Raw genomic sequence first — 18,480 nt, forward strand, 5'->3', positions numbered from 1 at the left:
CCACCCCTTGATTCGCGTGAAATTGGTCCTTGTTTTCCTGCAAGGAGCCTTTAGGATTCCCCCAAGGGCAAGGGAGACTGTTTTGGGTGCGATTTTTAAAATGTATCTGTCAAAACTATAGATAGAGTACAACGAGTCAATGAAGGCCTACCATAACTCACCCGCTTACCTTGCCTACATCAACGCGAAAAGCCGCGCCGAGGCCGCCCTGGAGGAGGAAAGCCGGCAAAGGCAGTCGAGGATGGAGAAGGGCGAACCTTACATGAGCATCCAGCCTGCCGAAGACCCGGATGGTAAGCAGGAGTAGCAGGTGTGGCGCTTTTTGCCCGTAAGGAATGGCAAGGGGGTTGGTGGGGAAGCAGAAACTTCTTACTCCAAAAGGCTGCTTGGCAATAGAATTTAGCAGGAACCCTTGGGCCAGTTACTCGTCCCAAATCAATCTCGTCACTTACCCCCAGCAGCTTGGTGGTGGGTGATCCATACTACTAATAGTAATTATTTATTAATTATACCCCGCCCATCTGGCTGGGTTTCCCCAGCCACTCTGGGCAGCTCCCAACAGAATATTAAAAACACGGTAAAACATCAAACATTAAAAACTTCCCTAAACAGGGCTTCCTTCAGATAGTTGTTTATTTCCTTGACATCTGATGGGAGGGCATTCCACAGGGAGGGCACCACTACCAAGAAGGCCCTCTGCCTGGTTCCCTGTAGCTTGGCTTCTCGCAGTGAGAGACCCAGCAGAAAACCCTCAGAGGAGGACCTCATTGTCCCGGCTGAACATTTAAGCTACCTGCATTAAGTGATACTGAATATATGCTCTTTAATCTTGAGAGGCAGAATCAAAACACATTCTTTTGCGGGGATGCTGAGCAAAGAGCCTAGATCAGGGAATCGGAGGGAGCATCCCTCTTCTCTGCCTGCAGGAACAATCTCCAGCACAATCTCTGCGTGTCTGGTCTTTGGACTTCAGAAGGCGTGAAAAGGGCCAGGCCCCCATTTCTTGGTGCCTTTTCCAAATCATGAGCTTTATTGCGGCGATTGCACAGCTCTGTTGAAGTGGCTGAATAGGATCAAGTCATCCTAGCTCTCTAACTCTTCAGTTGCAGGGAAACGTGGATTTTTCCAGCTCTCACATTGCAACACCTTTTCTTGCTGTGTGTGTGTGTGTGTGTGAGAGAGAGAGAGAGCGAGAGAGAGAGAGAGCGCTCTGTTATCCTATCACTGGAACCTGCGTTTGCCAGGATTCAGCCTTCCAACTTGGGGTGAGGGTAACAGAGAACACACAAACCTATGCAGAATGCCTTTCATGAGACCAGAGTAAGCCCTCACACACTTAGGATTTGCAGGGATGGGGGTTTAAGGAGACATAATAAGAATTACAAGTAAGCTTCTCTCTCCTACTTCTCACGGCAGAAATTAAGCATGGGGTGAGGGATCATATTGAGTGCGCAATCATTTTATTTCTCGAGCCAGACTAAATGCTAGCCTTGCTGCTGTCAGACGTCCAACGTTTTTATCAATCTGAACTCATTGGCTGGAAGGGATGGGCTAGAAATTCAGGGTGGCTCCTCGGTGAAACCTATCCAAAAATAAAGTTTTGTTTAGATATGAGGCCAAACCCATAGCCGGTATTTATCCTCCCCCTCTTCAAAGCAAAAATTTAAAAAGCCCTTTGGTGCTTGACTGTCTCTGGCAGTCTTTTGTTTGTTTGTAGGTGGTTCTGGCTAGGGGAGGATGGGTGGGTGGCGGCAAGTTTGCCATTCAGTTTAAGCAATGACTTGTGCTGGGAAAGATGACAGGGCGAGGGCTTGCTGTGCTTCTGCAGAAAAGCAAACAAAACAAAAAGCCACCTTCCTGTTTCCTTCATTGATGGCACATATACATTCCTCTACAAAAAGAAGGCCAGTGCTCCACCCATCTGTGAAGCACAGCTTGGTTCCTTTCTCACTCTATGTAGCAGCCAAGGATGATGATGTTCATGATCGCTTTCATAAACAAACATAAGCTAGGGAAGAGACTCTTTAATGTAGAGGTAGAGTAGGGTCCTCTTATCATCCTGACCGTTGGCCACGCTGGCTAGAGGGCCACAGGCTGTCCAGCCCTAGGCTAGATCTTCCTACAGGTTGCCCTCTTCGCTCTTCCAAGGTTGCAATACTTCGCATACTAACATGGCAGAAAGCCTTGCGGAGCATAGCGAGGTTTTCTTCTGACTAAATGTGCTTCAGAGTGCAATGTACAGTGGTACCTCTGGTTACATACGCTTCAGGTTACAGACTCCGCTAACCCAGAAAAAGTGCTTCAGGTTAAGAACTTTGCTTCAGGATGAGAACAGAAATCGTGCTCCGGCGGTGCGGTAGCAGCAGGAGGCCCCATTAGCTAAAGTGGTGCTTCAGGTTAAGAACAGTTTCAGGTTAAGTACGGACCTCCAGAACGAATTAAGTACTTAACCCGAGGTACCACTGTTGGCTTCCTCTAATTCTGAATCCGTCTGCGGCTTCTGTATGAGAGAAAAGAACCTGCATCTAGTGACACCTAGAACAGGAAACATTGAGTTTGAGAGCTCGTAGGTCGTGGTGGCTAAAGGCACGAGCTGGGTTGTCTACTGTTCAAATAACAGTTCAGTCCTGAACTTGTTGGACAGCATAAGAGTCACACACAGTTTAAAAGGCCATGGATTGTTGAATTAGCCAAAGGCCTAGGAGAAGAGGAATGTTTTTGCCTGGTGCCTAAAGATATGTTAACAAAGGCACCAGGCGGGCCTTCTTGGGGAGAGCACTCCACAAAGCCAGGCTTCAGGATTTCGGGAAACTTGGAGATTCTTGGGAGGGGTAGCGAAGTGACAGAAAGGAATAGAGTGAACAGAAAGCTGTACGCTTCAAGAGGTTGTATCCAGTCTTAGTCCTACTTTAGGTACAGCCATCGAAATAAGCAACCTAAGATAGTCGTTCCCATTACTACAGTGAGTCTACTTGTGAGTAGGACTTGACATTAGATACAACCCAAAGTTACTTAGCAGTGTTAGCTGTGAAGCTAAGCAGTGTTAAAACTGAAAACTGCCCTGGTATCTTCTATAATGTAACTACATTTTTGTTTCAGATTACGACGACGGGTTTTCTATGAAGCACACTGCCACAGCCCGTTTCCAGAGAAATCACCGCTTAATTAGTGAGATTCTGAGTGAAAGCGTCGTCCCCGATGTCAGATCCGTGGTCACCACGGCAAGGATGCAGGTTCTCAAACGCCAAGTCCAGTCCTTAATGGTTCACCAGGTAAAGTTTGGCTATATGAGAACGCTTAATAAACATAATAGCTTTTCATGTGAGATGTGCCCGGATGATATCTGTGCCTATGACAGCAGCAGACACACACACACCCGTGTTTTGAAATCTACCTGTTATTCAGGTAAAATCTCCCCGTTGTTGAGCCCTGTCACTAGCACTGCTAGGGAGGGGGCCTTTTCTCTGCTGATGGTGAAGAAAAATTTGAAATACCTTCAGTATTTTCTTTATTAGAAATACTGAACTTTGTTCTGTCCTTGGGCTCTGAAATCATCCATAATATTGGACTTCCTGTGGCCTGAAATTGTTTGAGCACAGCAGCTGCACCTGTTTAGAGACACGTTTGGCAAACTTTTTTTCTGATTTGTTACAGTCCTGTTCAATTCTAGTCCTTGTTTTAAAAGTCCTCCCTCCAATCCGCAACTCAGGGACTCCCCCCCCCCCCACCGCCCACTTTCTTTCAAGATGGTGCAGAAATATAAGATGACGTTGGTTTTCTTGAATGATTTGTTTACCTTTCATTTTCTTCCACCTCATCCCAAACAACTCGTGTATCGTTATTTGTATCTCTTGCTGCTGCTTCTTGCAAGTGTATCTTGCGGGGGGAGCGGATCTTGCTATAAACATGCATGTGTTTCAAAAAGCAGCTTGGGGAGAACCTACAAGTCTCTTGAAGTAGCTGAACACATATCCTGGGCATATGATTCACACACAGAGAGAGAGAGAGAGAGAGAGAACTTATCTCTTTCTGACTTTGGGGGATTGTGGGGGGAGGCCCAACATTTAGCGCTTTAGAGGATTTCTGTAGAGAGATCAAATGTAACAAAAGGTCTGGACTACCTCTTTAAATATCCCCGTACATGCTGTACTTTGTCACAGAGATTCAGCTGTTGAACCGGGTGAAACTAGGAGCCACTCTTTCTAAAGACGCTGTTGCAACTTTTCATTAGCATGCAAACTGCCAGAGGCTATTTCTCTGCATGCTAGGGTTTGTTTCCCGAGTTGCTAAATATGTGAACTAAGTGTTCCTTCTCCGAGATTTAGGATAGAAAAACAATGGTATGTACAGGGTGTGGGGAACCTAAACTGAAAACCAAGTTACGGATTGGTTACAATACCATCAGTTACATGAAATGTTTAAATTAGATTGGGGAAAAATGTTTTTTCAGACCAAAGCTCACAATTTGAAAAAGAACTTCTACAAAACAAAGAGAAACTTTTGTCTAAAATGTATAATATGTTATTAGACTGGGAAACAAAAGACAAGCTTGTTAGAGCCTCAGTGACACACTGGGCAATAGATATAGGACACAAAATAGATTTTAACCTCTGGGGAAAACTCTGGGAAAGTGACTTGAAGTTTACAGCATGCTATTCTTTGAAGGCGAACTACCTGAAAATGATTCGCATTTAACTCTGAGTAGGCTTGCTAAGATGTATAAGACTGAATCAGATAAGTGCTGGAGATGCAAAGAGGTGGACGAAACGTTCTTTCATATATGATGGACTTGTAAAAGGGTAAAAGAGTATTGGGAAATGATCCACAATGAATTGGGGAAATTTTTTTTAAAAAATACTTTCCCTCAAAAAACAGCGTCCTTTCTGTTGGGGATAATTCAGACTGAAATTCCCAGGTGTCGAAAAAGGTTATTTATCTATGCTACTACTGCGGCCCATGTTTTGTTAGCCCAAAAATGGAAAACAAGCGAGGTCCCAACCAAAAAAGAATGACAACTTTAGTTGACAGAATATGCACAACTTGCAGACTTAACATATAGAATAAGAGAACAAGAAGAACATACATTTAGAGAAGATTGGAAAACATTTATTGAATTGATGGGAAATAATTGTGTACAGCTGAAAACGTTGGCAGCATTAAGATAAATTCATGTAAATAAGTCACGATGGATGCAATAATGGAATACTGAATGGTATAGTTTTTGTAAAATATGCAGGGATTTATGATATGTAAAATGAAGTATGGAAAGAGAAGAAGGGAAGTCATTGATGTCTTAAGGATGTAAAATGAGCCACCTCTTTTTAGTGCAACTTTATAATACCTGATCCTGAACTGTTGGTTCCACAGTGTTGGATCCACCACCAATAAGTCCTTGGGTAGAGCTTACACTTAGCTATGAGGACAACTTGAGAATTCCTTTGTATACTTCAGGAGGCAGCATATGTGCATATTAAAACTAAATTCAATATAGCACTGCACGTTCTGAACTGTGTGGCTAAAAAGCCAGCCCAACTAACACCTTCCAAATGCATTCAGGCTGACAAATCTCTTGGGAAAGAGTTCACAGTTGTGGACCATCTCGGCACACAAATGGAAATGTCACCAGGACACACTCAATTGATAATAGAAGGACTTGTAAAATATGGATCTTAGCGTTCAAGCAGTCAGGCATGTGTGTATGTATATGGAGAGGTATGGAGTGAGAGTGAGAGTCTTATTTTAAAGCACAGATAAATTAGCATTTTTACAGCCATTTGCAATGTGTTTAAGCTTGGGTCTGGAGCGTAATAACCTGTTTGTAAAGTGTTTGAGGCATTCTGGTGTGCTGCCAACAATAAACTTTACTTCCTTATTAGCAGAAATTAAGGACGTGATTATACTACAGTCTTAAACCTTCCCACATACACACATCCCAAATATGGGTCTTTAGAACTATGATCCCGTGAAGAGGCCTCAGCTCTAACCATTCTTACAAGTCTCAGGCAGAGGGATGTTTGAAATGGTCCACAGGCAAGAGAGTGGCAAGAATTTCTTGGGAGGTGTTTGCCAGTGGAATAAAATGGTTCACATTACTTGGCTTCATTCTGTTTCTGAAATCATCTGCTTTTCTTTCAAAGTAGAGGATCTGCATATTTTTCTTCAAATTCCCCACTCTCAAATATAGCAGTCTTTCGCATGAACATTTGAATTAACTTGTGTGTTTGTGTTGCAGCTATGTGCTTACTTTTTAATCTCATTTTCCACTCACAGCGGAAACTAGAAGCTGAGCTCCTGCAGATTGAAGAACGTCACCAGGACAAGAAAAGGAAGTTCCTGGAGAGTACAGAATCCTTTAACAATGAGCTGAAGAGGGTAGGGTTCTTCAGAGCTTTTCTACTTGTTCCATGGACTAGTAGGCTTTCTCAGTCAAGGGCTGATGTGTGACTCCCCAAAACAGAGAGGGGGAAGAGCTGAAATCCTCTGCCATTGCAGTTTTCTAACACTTTGATCTACTGAGTCTGTCCGGTTCCATGAACTCTTTTGTCTGGAAAGACTAGGGAATGAGCCTGAGACTTTGTTTTCTGCTGCGTATCAGCCCTAGGGTAGTTTCCTTTGAAGCAAGGCTTCACCTTTTGAAATATTGTGCCTCCCAGTACACAGGTTGGGAAGGAGCAAAAGGGAAATAGCACCTTGCACCAGTAGTCTAGTTCCAAGACAAAATAAATACAGGCCCAAAGAGTTCACAGACTTTCCTCATAAGAGCTAGCTCTCACTGAGATGGTTAACTTGCACCATGTCCAAAGGCAGTTTGTGGAGAAGACTCAGATTGCTGGATATACCTTCAAATAGAAGATTAGCGTTCTCACTAACATGCTGGGTTTCAGGTGGCCTGTCTCACTAACATCCTAGCTTACTATGTGTAGGAATATTGTCAGTGGGGGAGCATTCTCTCATGTGAGCCAAACACACCTTAGTCCAGCCTTTCTCAACCTGTGGGTCCCCAGATGTTGTTGAACTACAACTCCCATCACCCCTAGCTAGCAAGGCCAGAGCTCAGGGATGATGGGAGTTGTAGTCCAACAACATCTGGGGACCCACAGGTTGAGAACCGCTGCCTTAGTCTGACACCCAGACATATTAATCACTTCTCTGGAAACGAGGCCCATCTCAGCTTTTAAGATTCAGCAAGGCTCACAATATTTGACGTGGAATGAACGCGATGGCTCACCTCCAACATACCCAGCTCCTGTGCTTCCTGGTGACTCATGATGTTTGAGACCCAAACAGCAGAACTGCTTTCTGTCTTAGTAACTATTTACTTTTGCGCAGTGCTTTTTTTCTGGGGGGACACAGGGGTACGCATATCCCTAAACATTTTATGAATCTAAGTTTGGCCTCATTGAGGGGCAGTATTTCAGGATGAGTAGGAAAATGAGAGTACCCCTAAACTTTTTTTTAAAAGCACTGCTTTTGCTCCAGGCCCACATAACACCCCAAGCTAAACTGCACGCTCATTGTTGCTGGCCAAGTTCCTTTTATTAATGAAATGGTTGTTTGACAAAGGGGAGTGATTCCGTTTCGGTACCACAACCCGTCCTGACTAGCTGAAACTCTAGAGGAAACGTCTAGGGAGTTGCAGTCTGGCTGTTGGAGCCTGCTGTAGAAAACTGAAGGTGTGAAATTCAGATTATCATTGGAACAACAACATCCCAAAAAAAATAATGCATGTCACTTTTCCACACAAAACAGTTTGCCACATAAGTACAGCAATGACAGAAATATAAAAACTCCCATCGTAATCCCAGCTTGATGTGTCAGAGGGGCGTGTGTAAAATCTGTTCCACAAACAGAACCATTTATGGGTAAGAAAATTTTCAAAAGCTGACGCAGTAGATGTTTTTATAGTAAACCGTGGCTACAACCAGTGCTTTTTTTCTCCTAAAAAAATGTTTAAGGGTACTCTCATTTTCCTACTCATCTTGAAATACTGCCCCTCAGTGAAGCCAAACTCAGATTCACAAAATGTTTAGGGGTATGCATCCCCCCCCCCCCCGAAAAAAGGCACTGGCTGCAACAGTCAGCTTTTTGTCTCTGGTATGTGAGTGAAGCAATCCACACACACACAGCCTTCTGTACAAGAGGGGCTTTGAATGGAGCGGAGATGTCCCTCTGCCCTGTGTGGCACTGCCGGAGCTCCACCATAGGCAGGGAAGCCCTGCTGGTCAGAAGTGTCCCAGTGCTCCTGCCCAAACAGCAGGCAAGCAGAAACTGCTGGCGGTGGCATCCTGGCCGGCAGTAGCCAACAGAAACCTCTGAAATGTGATTTTGCGGGAGGGAACTGCTGGCTCCTGTGTAGACCCTCCTGCCATCACATGGCAGCCACAGGGCCAACCTGGGATGCTTTGCTGTTCCAGCCTGGGAGCTGACTCGATGAAGGGGGACATTTTCCCTGCCTCTCTCCCCATACCTTCTTCCCTGGCTGGCGCGAATGCTGTGGCTGTGAATGCATCGCTGGCTGTGCTGCCTCACCAAGCCCCACAGGATTTGGGGGGGGGGGGGTGAATTAATCTATAATGTGGTCCCAGCACTTTCCAACAGGAATCTTACCAATCCTGTTGAAATAAAGATGTGAGCCTGGAATATCCCCACCACCGGAACCAAGCAGTGATAGATCGGACTAGTTCAAATTAATTTTAAAGGTTTTTTTGTAAGCTACAACTGAAACACACAAAGCTTGTTGGTTCTTAGGAATAATAGTTTCTGAGCTTTGCCAGCACAGATGGCTTGCAGCTGCCACAAATGTTGGATTTTGGCTTTGATTCTGTGCTAAAATATCTATTTAAGATAGTGTATATGAATCACACCTACAGTGTGATTTATTCATACATATTGTGCATCATATTTCTGCTGTATGTATTATTCCCTTATCGTATATCGGAGGGAGGGGAGACTGAAGTTGGGAGAAAATGCCATGCCTAAGGCTGCCTAGTGACGTCATAGTGGAGACAGGACTTGGGCCTGCAGCCCCAAGGTGATGAGAGAACCTGGATTTTAAAAGTAACGCGTGATTTTTCCCTCTTCCCCACATCCAGCTGTGCAGCCTGAAGGTGGAGGTGGACATGGAGAAGATAGCGGCCGAAATCGCTCAGGCCGAGGAGCAGGCCCGCAAGCGGCAGGAGGAGAGGGAGAAGGAGGCCGCGGAGCAAGCCGAGCGCAATCAGAACAGCACAAGCGCTGAGGAGGAGCAAGCAGCCAGCAAGGCAGAGGAGAAGAAAGAGGAGGGGAGCACTCCGATGGAAGCAGGTAATCATGTGGCAAGCCGGGCGGGGGGGCTTCCCTTGAAGCAGGAGTGGGGCATGAGGGGGGCATGTAGCCGAGGTCGGAAGAAGGGCTGATGTTTTAAACTGAGCCTTTTCTTAAAGGATCTGGAGTCTGTACAGTGGTACCTCGGGTTACAGACACTTCAGGTTACAGACGCTTCAGGTTACAGACTCCACTAACCCAGAAATAGTACCTCGGGTTAAGAACTTTACCTCAGGATGAGAACAGAAATCGCACAGCGGCAGCGAGAGGCCCCATTAGCTAAAGTGGTACCTCAGGTTAAGAACAGTTTCAGGTTAAGAACGGACCTCTAGAACGAATTAAGTTCTTAACCCGAGGTACCACTACATCGAGTAGCACAGTTGAGTTTTAATAGGCTCCCGCATCAACCAGTGGCTTCCCCTTTTTCACGTCTCGCGCATCACTGCGGGAACAGGTTACAGCCATGTCTGGTGATGCAGATGTGAAGAAGACTGAACTCTGCATTGACTTAATAACCAGGGCTTGTCTCTAGTTGCCATTTATGATACAGCCAGGCTTTCATTCAAACAAGGTCTCCTCTTCTGTGAGAAAAAAGAGGACGAACTTTCCCGAACTTGGTGCAGTCAGGCTGGGTAAGAGCCTTGAAGTAGAGGTGCCCAGAGCGGGAGTTCTTCCTTGATTTATGCCTCTGGGTCCAGCAGCTGATGGTTCAATGGAAAACAAGTTTGCCTCTGAGGGGCCCTTTTCTCTTAGTAGGCGTTGAGGCTTTGTAACAACTAGTTCCCACTCCACCCCGCAGCCAGGGGGAAACAAAGCTCTCAGTGAAGAATAGAATAGAGAAACTGCCTTTCCTTACATGCTTTCCTTGTTGGGAGAGAGTGCAGAGCCCCCCAGACCCTAGCATCATAGAGTTGTGGAGTAGGAAGGGGCTGCAAGAGTCATCTAGTCTAAACCCCTGTAATGCAGGAATCTTTTGCCCAACATGGGGCTTGAACCCACGGCCCTGAGATTAAGGGTCTCATGCTCTACCAACTGAGCTACCAAGACTGAAAGAATGAACTCCGGGGAAGTCTATGGGGAAATAGTAGGCCTGCTCCTTTCATCATTGCTCATAACTCAGTTATATTGTTTCATTGGTAACATAAGAGGGAAAATGACTATTGCTCATTCTTAATCTAAGCACAATCACCAGGACTCCTGATTAGGCATTTGGGTATGTGATGTTAATTGAATGTTAATTCTATTCTGTCCCGTTTCCCCCTTTTTATTGTTTTTCTTAAACCACTTCACAAACCAGGAACTTACACATTGACCACTAATCATGAACCATATGTTGTAGATATCACTACAAATTTATTATGCTCCTTTTGTGATACACAAATGCCATGAGACTTGGTCTATTTATTTGTATCATTTATTATTCCTGTGATCCTTATTTATGAAGCCTAATAAAAAAGTTATTTAAATAAGAATACGAATAATAACTCTGATACAGTTTGAAGGGTTATGCAGCCAGGCAGCAGGGCCTGCAGCCAGAATTGTTGAGGAAACCCAGCCAGATGGGTGGGGTATAAATTATTATTATTATTATTATTATTATTATTATTATTATTATTATTATTATTATTCCTTGGAGCTAGGAGGGGTGGTGTTGGTAGGGATTGCCCCTTTTTGTGCAGACCACGAAAGCACTTCTGCCTCTCCGCCATCCTGATTGTGCTCACATCTTAATTTGGGGCATAAGGAAGGCAGGAACTAGGCTGTGCCAACACCCCCCAAAGAAATATGTCAGTAAGGGAACGCTTTTGTGTGGAATTGGACTTCCTTGAATCTGTTCCCCATTGTACTGCACACTCTCCCTTCGTTCGCTCAGCCCAGCAGTTGATTACCTTGGCTATAGTGGTGCCTCCTCACCTTTCCCCCACATCTTCCCAACAACCATTCACAGCCCTTTCTGCCCCTAAGCCCCTGTACTGGCAGAACTTAGCCTTCAAAATGCTCATTCCATGACATCATAGCAGTCCAGCCAATGGTTGGAGAGGTGGCTGCACATTTTCAGTAAAGGGAAGTTAGAGTTCATGCAGCAGGCCAGCTAGGGAGGTTTCAAACAATGCTGGTGGAATTTAAGGTGGAGGATTTGGGGAAACTGCAATTAAAACAGGTTCTGAATTTCCATACCTTGTTTAATATGATTACTGAGCCATATCCCTGTGATAAGTAACCAGTCTGCCAAATTACCGAATATTAATTCCCCTTTGTATATACTTGGTTGTTACACAACCTAGGCTCTACAAGCCAACTATTGCCCCAAGAATCTACAAACAATACCCATCTTACAAATAGCAACTCTCAAGACAGGATTGCTTTGTTTTGTTTTCTTTCTGGGCATGCCATGCGTTGTTTGGACGCCTATTGTTGTGCCTGAAAAGCTTTCTAAATTCAAAGGAGGGGAAATCTCACTGACAAACTTGTTTCTATGGCAGAGGAGCCTCCTGCGGAAGAAACCATTGAGAGCCAGCAAAACGGTGAAGGGACATCCACTCCGGAAGACAAGGAGAGCGGCCAGGAAGGAGTCGAAAGCATGGCGGAGGAAGGAACGAGTGACAGCAACACCGGCTCCGAAAGCAACAGCGCCATGGTCGAAGAACCGCCAGCTGACCCGGTGGTTCCGGAAGACAGTGAAAAGAAAGAATAAATTTTTAGCTACTTTTCATGCATCTCCCTTTTTTAAAAACAAAAGATTAACAGCATGAGAAAGAAAAGAGGTGGTATATAGGTTCCTCTTGATATCGTTTCATGTATATTGGTCACCGCCAAATGGTTACTGGGCATTTTAACTTTTTGTGACATCAGATATCCAGGGGTCACGAATGGATTTAGAGCGATCATTTGGCACAGAAGCAGATCACAGCTCGCACACAGCTGCATCATAATCCACAACAGCAGCATCACTCTTTTCTCTCAAGGAAGCAATTTTACTCTATGGTTTGCTTTTTAAAATTTTCCTTATGCCCTCTTTCCAGGGAAAAGATATAGAGTGTTTTAGAGAAGCATCCACATATCTGAACAATCCCTTTGTTCTCAGTTGGAGACTTGGCAACTTCAAATCAGCTTATTAAGTTATAAGTTCTGCCAAATTCACTCTCCCTCTTTCACATTATTTAAAATTGTGCGTGGAACTGATACTCCAGATTTCCATTCCTTTCAGATATAATTAAAAATTGGTTATCAGTGAAAAGAAAACTTCCTTCCTGCAAAATTAAATTGCCATTCGTTTTTGTGAAGAAAGGAAATTTCCTCTCTACCCAAAACACTTTTAAAACAACACCACACACCTCATAGTTTTAAACTAGTTTTTGTTTTGTTTTTTATCTAAAGAACTTGTTAGGGAAATCCTTATACAACTTAGCATGGAAAGATCTGGATAAGAGCTACAATCGCAGGACACCTTCTTTGCTCTTAATGTTCCCCTTTTTCATTGTCTGTAAAAGAAAATCTGACTTTCCAACACTGGGAGAAAAAATGGAGATAAATGTAATATTTCAGAAGTCTGAAATGTGAGAAAGGCCTTTAACCAGAATGCAGTTTCTCCCCAGGCACATGGTGATTAAGACCATTCCCACTGAAAATGCAGCTGCATTATACAGCTTCATTAAGTCTTGCGGCTCTATGGAGCAATGTGGGATCCTTGAGGGATTCCCATCACCGCCATTTTTATTCTCCTTGATCCCTTTCCTAAGAACAATTTGATGCAAAGGCGGTAGTGGAACACAATCCAAGGCAATTGTTTGAAGCTTGTCAGAGTGTTTCCCCTCCCACGCTGCGCTGTGCTACCACAGCACCATGCAAGCAATTCACGTCAAACAGCTTTTTGGAGTTGCAGCAAGCTCTTGGGATCCCTTACAGCACCACCAAGTTATTTGTTTTCCTTGTTAAACGCTGGCTGTCTGAGAATTCTGCTTCAGGGTTGCCCTCCACAGACGTCTTCTCAGAGGATTAAAAAATAAATTAGTAACGTTAAGGGAAGGCAACGCCAGTCTTTTTGTGAGTGTCTCCTAATCCCTTGTTGGTTTAAGGATTTATGGTGGGTTTTGTTTTGTTTTGTTTTTCAAACAACTCTCTTTGTTCTGTTTTAAATGGTTTTTCACGTAATAAACTAAAACATGTTTTAAGAAAATGGAAAAGTGGTAGCGGTCTGTACTTGTCTCAAACACATTTGTTTAAAGCACTGGTTCCCCACCCCCAAGGAGGGGAAATAGACCTCTGAAGAGAACCATCTTTTTTAAAAAAAAATCTTCAACTCCTTCCAACAAGCCTGTACAGTCATACCTTGGTTCTTGAACGGAATCCGTTCCAGAAGTCTGTTCGACTTTTGAAAACATTCGGAAACCGAGACACTGCTTCTGATTGGCTGCAGGCGCTTCCTACACCAATCGGAAGCTGCGTCGGACATTCGGCTTCCAAACAACATTAGCAAACCGGAACACTCACTTCTGGGTTTGCGGCATTCGGGAGCCAAAACGTTCGAGAACCAAGGTCTGACTGTACAACACGTTGAAAGTGCATCCTCCCCAAAGAAGCATGGGGATTATAGTTAACCCCTTCACAGAGCTATAGTTCCCAGGGGTCTTCACAGGGAGGGGTGCTTGAAAGGTATGGTATGTACGCAGCCTGGGAGACCTGGCTTCAAATCTCCATTCTGCCCCATGACCTTTGGCCAGTCATCTCTCAGCCTACCTCACAAGGGCATTGTGAAGATATAATAGGGAGAGGGGAAAACAAATATGCCACTTTGAAAGGGAAGATGTGAATGTAAAAATAAGTAAGAAACCTAGCTAGCTAGCTCAGCAGGAAGCTGGCTGAGCCAAAGCTACTTTGGGGATTTTGGGAGGGCATTGTCTTCCTCCTTTTTGGCAAATGCTTGACTGTACATTTAGCAGCATGGATTATATGTGTCCCACCTTTTTTATTTTCTGCCTCCCTCCTCAGTTTCCCTTCACTGATCTCATCAGTTAACCAAATCTGCAGTGCGCTCACGTCGCCCTCTTATAACAGAGTCATCCTTGACGGGCAAGATTGCCTATACAGGAATAATCCAGGAAGTAGTACAGTGGTGCCCCGCAAGACAAATGCCTCGCAAGACGAAAAACTCGCAAGACGAAAGAGTTTTTCATTTTCTGAGTTGCTTCGCAAGACAGATTTCCCTATGGGCTTGCTTCGCAAGACGAAACGTCTTGCACCTTTTTTTTAAAACCGCCAATGCATTCCTATGGGAAACCGTCAATACACAGTGGTGCTTCGCAAGACGAAAAACTTGTAGAACGAAAAAACTTGCAGAACGAATTAATTTCGTCTTGCGAGGCACCACTGTAACTTTGAAGGGAAACGGTACCAAACCAACAACAGAGCGGGGAAACCATGGCAGGGAGCAAGATCAAAAAAGAAATTTAATCTCTCAATTGAAGGGATTTCTGAGGAATATTTCAGTTCCCATGAAAAGGTGGTTTTCATTCCCCCCCCCAAAAAAAAATCTAAATGAAAGAATATTCAGGACTGCCCTAATGATGCACCCCTGAACCTGTAGAGACGACTGCTAGCCAGTCTTTGCTGTGCTGGGACGATTTAGTTCTTTCTTGGTTGGTTGCAAATACATCAGAGCTTTGGCAGGGAATCTTGAGAAAGAGACTGTAAGGTGGCGTTGGGGGGGGCATGGAGCATGAGCCCCAGGGAACCAGCAAGTTCGTGGCCTCTGTACCAACACGGACAACCATCTAGAGAACCTGCAAAACTCGTTAAGGACATACCACTTTTCCCCCTGAGAGATGAACATATCGAACACTTATTTTATGCCCTGCTTTTCCTTGCAAGGAGTTCAAGGCAACAAACCTGGTCCCCCTCACTTAATCCTCACAACTACCTGTGAGGTAGGTCAGGCATGAGAAAAAGGAGGAACTTGACTAAGATCACCCTGTAAGCTCCATGGCTAAGCAAGGATTTGAAGCTGGCCCTCTTCCGTCGTCGCCTGTGCTCTAACCCAGCCATTGCCAATCTGGTGTCCTTGACACTTTTTCTCTACAACTCATACCAGCACATGCTAGTCAGAGCTGATGAGAGTTGTAGTCCAAGGCATCTGGAGGCACTGGGCTGGTGAAGCCTGCACTAACCATTGCACCACGCTGCCTCTGCTGTTGCTGTTGGCAGCTGGCCCTGGTGTCTCTCGAGTCGCTTCTGATGCTTTAAAATGCTCTTTCATGGTTTTCGTTTGTTTTTTTCTTTTAAGAGCCTCTAAGCCCAGGCTCCACCGTTTTGCACACCTCCTTGCTTAGCAGTTGGGTGGGGAGCAAATGATTTTCCGTAACATTGCCCGCGGTAACTTTCAGAGCTTGTGTGTTCCGATGTGAAATCCCCAGGAGGACTTGGCTCCCGGAGACGGTTAAAATCCACACCATCAAAGTCCCTTGAGCACGCTCTCCACCCGATGCACAGCTTGCCCTGTTGCAACATGCTTTCTTCGTTATCTTGCGTCTTCGGTGCATAAATCGGAACATCATTTGCCATGCATGGACTGAACTTTGTTTAGGACCTTCATTCAGATGAATCTGGAGGAACCTCAAGGCGTCCACTTGGGCATTAAGAACAAATGATAAAATCACAAAGAACCGAAGGACTCTTACGACGATTGCAATGTGCATCTCTCTCTCTCCGTTGGCATTCAGTTAGCTTTGCCATTGGGGCTGAAACCAGTTATGTGAAATCGGCCGAGATCAAAGTGCAGATTCACGTGGGAAACACTGCAGAGGGTTGCGTGGCTTAATTTGGGGGAAGGTTTGTAGCTTTGTTTTGCATCCAGAAGGTTCCTGGTTCAATCCCAGTTGGCATCTCCAACTGGGGCTGGGAAAGTCCCTTGCCTGAAACTCTGGAAAGCTGCTTCCAGTCAGTGTGGACAATATTAAGCTGGGTGGACCGCTGGTCTCTGTGTAACGCAGTTTCCTGTGTTCCTATATTGTGGAGGGTGGAGAAGCAGTTGTGTCTCTGCTAGATCTTTGCCTATGTGTTCCTCTCAAACAAGAAGCTGCCAACCTTCTCCCTCTCATCAGGGCCGTCTTTAGCATATGCAGCACCGGGGTGCAAAAAACTGCCCAGTGCCCCCAATTCTGGGGGGGGAGGCCAAAGTTGTTGAGCTTTTTTTGGGGGGTACGCAACTCTCCCATGCCGCTGTGGGTGGAGGGAGGAGAGCAATCCCTGCAGAGGCTTGGGAGGAAAGCTGTGTGCCTCATGTGAGCAGTGTGTGTGCACTGGACTGGCCTCTCGATGGCCCACCAATCCCAGGGACGCAGGAGAGCAGAGCCAGCCAGCTGCCTCAGTTCCCGCAGCAGAAAAGCCTGCAACGCTCCGACAGGCTCTGCTCCGCTCGACAGCAGCTGTTTGGCTGGCCTAGCTCTTCAATCCCCGGACTTCAAATCTCAGCTCCAGACTCTAGGCCTGGAGCCCCTGAGAGCCCAGCACCCTGAGGGTGCCCCGCACCCCTAGCGCCTATGGGTAAGCCGGCCCTGATCTCAGTATAATGATAAGTCAGTGCCTGGATGGATACAGCTCTGAGTCTCCAAGGGGAAAACAGTTTAATTTCTAAACTGAGTACAGTGGTACCTCTGGTTGCGAACGGGATCTGTTCCGGAGGCCCATTCGCAACATGAAAGGAATGCAACCCGCAGCGGCGCGTCTGCTCACACGCGGGTTGCAAATCGCCACTTCTACGCATGCGCATGACATTATTTTGCGTGTCTGCGCATGCGCGAGTGGCGAAACCCGGAAGTAACCCTTTCTGGCATTTCCGGGTCACGTAACATGAAGCAAATGTAACATGAGGTCTGACTGTATTGCAGATTCCTAAACCTGCCTGGAGGTTATAGCGTGTAGGGTTTTTTTAATCCTAGATTCAGTTGTATATCATATAGGATGGTAGTTGCCCTTTCAATGTAAGGCATTTTGCACATGCTCATATAAACTTTAATGGAGGGGGAAGCAACCTTCAGCTATCCACAAGCTAAGCCATGGTCTCAATGCCACGGTCTCAGGCCCTTTGCCTTAAATTCAGCCTGTCAGATACAATTCTCTCGCAAAGGTATTTTTGTGCTTTGTTTCTCTGGCCAGAGAAATTGATTGCCGAAGCCTCCAACGAGCAAGACTCATGCTTCCAGCAAAAGACAGCCAAACTTTATTGCACAGAGACAGATTATTAGGGGAAAGGGTGATTATTACCGAAAAATTATAACATGCTTCTCTCCCACCCCCCGCCTCACTGTCCAATTTTCTTCTGTGCTTCCAGTTTGATGCTCTTATACTGAAACGACTAAAAACAACAGCTTGTCTTCTACAAAGATAGGACGCTGCTTTGTACTAAGTCAGGCCATTGGTCCATCAAGCTCAATATTGTCTGCACTGATTGGCAGAAGCTCTCCAGGGCTTCAGTCCTGCAGAGGTCCCAGGCCTACCTGGAGATTCTGGGGATTGAACTGGCAACACTAGATCAGTGCATCTGGCTGTTAACCAGAAGATTGGTGGTTCGAGCCCCCTGCCACACCGGGATGGCTGTGGGCAGGATGCAGGGGGTTGGACTAGATGGCCCCAGAGACCCTTCAAACTCTACGATTCCATGGTTCTATTATTCTGATTCTAATTGCAAAGCGGATGCTCTGCAACTGAGCAGAAATCAAGGATTTGCATTCCTCTGCAGTGTAACCACCTTGATTGTGGCAAGGTTTTAATTCCCCCTCCCGTTCAAAGCCATTTTGGGTTTTCAACAGGTGCCCGAATTCTCATGGCAGGTTTTAATTAACAGTAATTAGCGGCAAAGACAGAATGTCTTGCTGCAAAAGGGCGTGTTGTGCAAAAGGGGAGAAGTAACACGTCTTGTTAATTTTTTCCCACAATAGAAGTGGTGAAACGGAGTAGCCTGAACCTCGGAGGATCTGCTTGGACGAAACCACCAAGTGAACAGCTAAGCCGCTAAGTCGCCGCGCTCTCAGTAACACGAGATCAACTTGTCAGATGAGTCATGGCTGTGTTCGTGCCGATGACGGGCTGGCGCTGTTGTAACGGTGGTTAAAGATCATTGTACGCAGACGCAAGCTGGCTCTCCGGGGCTGGCCGGCCACTTAAGTGCCTGTTCCACATAAG

The 18,480-nt window shown here is 45.5% G+C and overlaps 1 protein-coding gene across 5 annotated transcripts in view; it reads left to right on the top strand.

The window, feature by feature from the left end:
- SMARCE1 (SWI/SNF related BAF chromatin remodeling complex subunit E1) overlaps positions 1-13,487 on the top strand; it is a 28,077-nt gene extending 14,590 nt beyond the window's left edge. For all 5 annotated transcript variants that reach the window (XM_083408723.1, XM_083408725.1, XM_083408726.1 and 2 more), the window contains 5 exons: positions 122-293; positions 3,100-3,272; positions 6,271-6,372; positions 9,093-9,303; positions 11,787-13,487. In XM_083408723.1, the coding sequence (XP_083264849.1) occupies positions 122-293; positions 3,100-3,272; positions 6,271-6,372; positions 9,093-9,303; positions 11,787-11,998 (870 nt within the window). In that variant the 3' untranslated portion in view covers positions 11,999-13,487. The remainder of the gene's footprint in view (positions 1-121; positions 294-3,099; positions 3,273-6,270; positions 6,373-9,092; positions 9,304-11,786) is intronic.
- Positions 13,488-18,480: the final 4,993 nt, after the last annotated feature.

The sequence above is a fragment of the Podarcis tiliguerta genome (assembly GCF_965153285.1).
Source record: "Podarcis tiliguerta genome assembly, chromosome: 13".
Taxonomy (NCBI): Eukaryota; Metazoa; Chordata; class Lepidosauria; order Squamata; family Lacertidae; genus Podarcis; species Podarcis tiliguerta.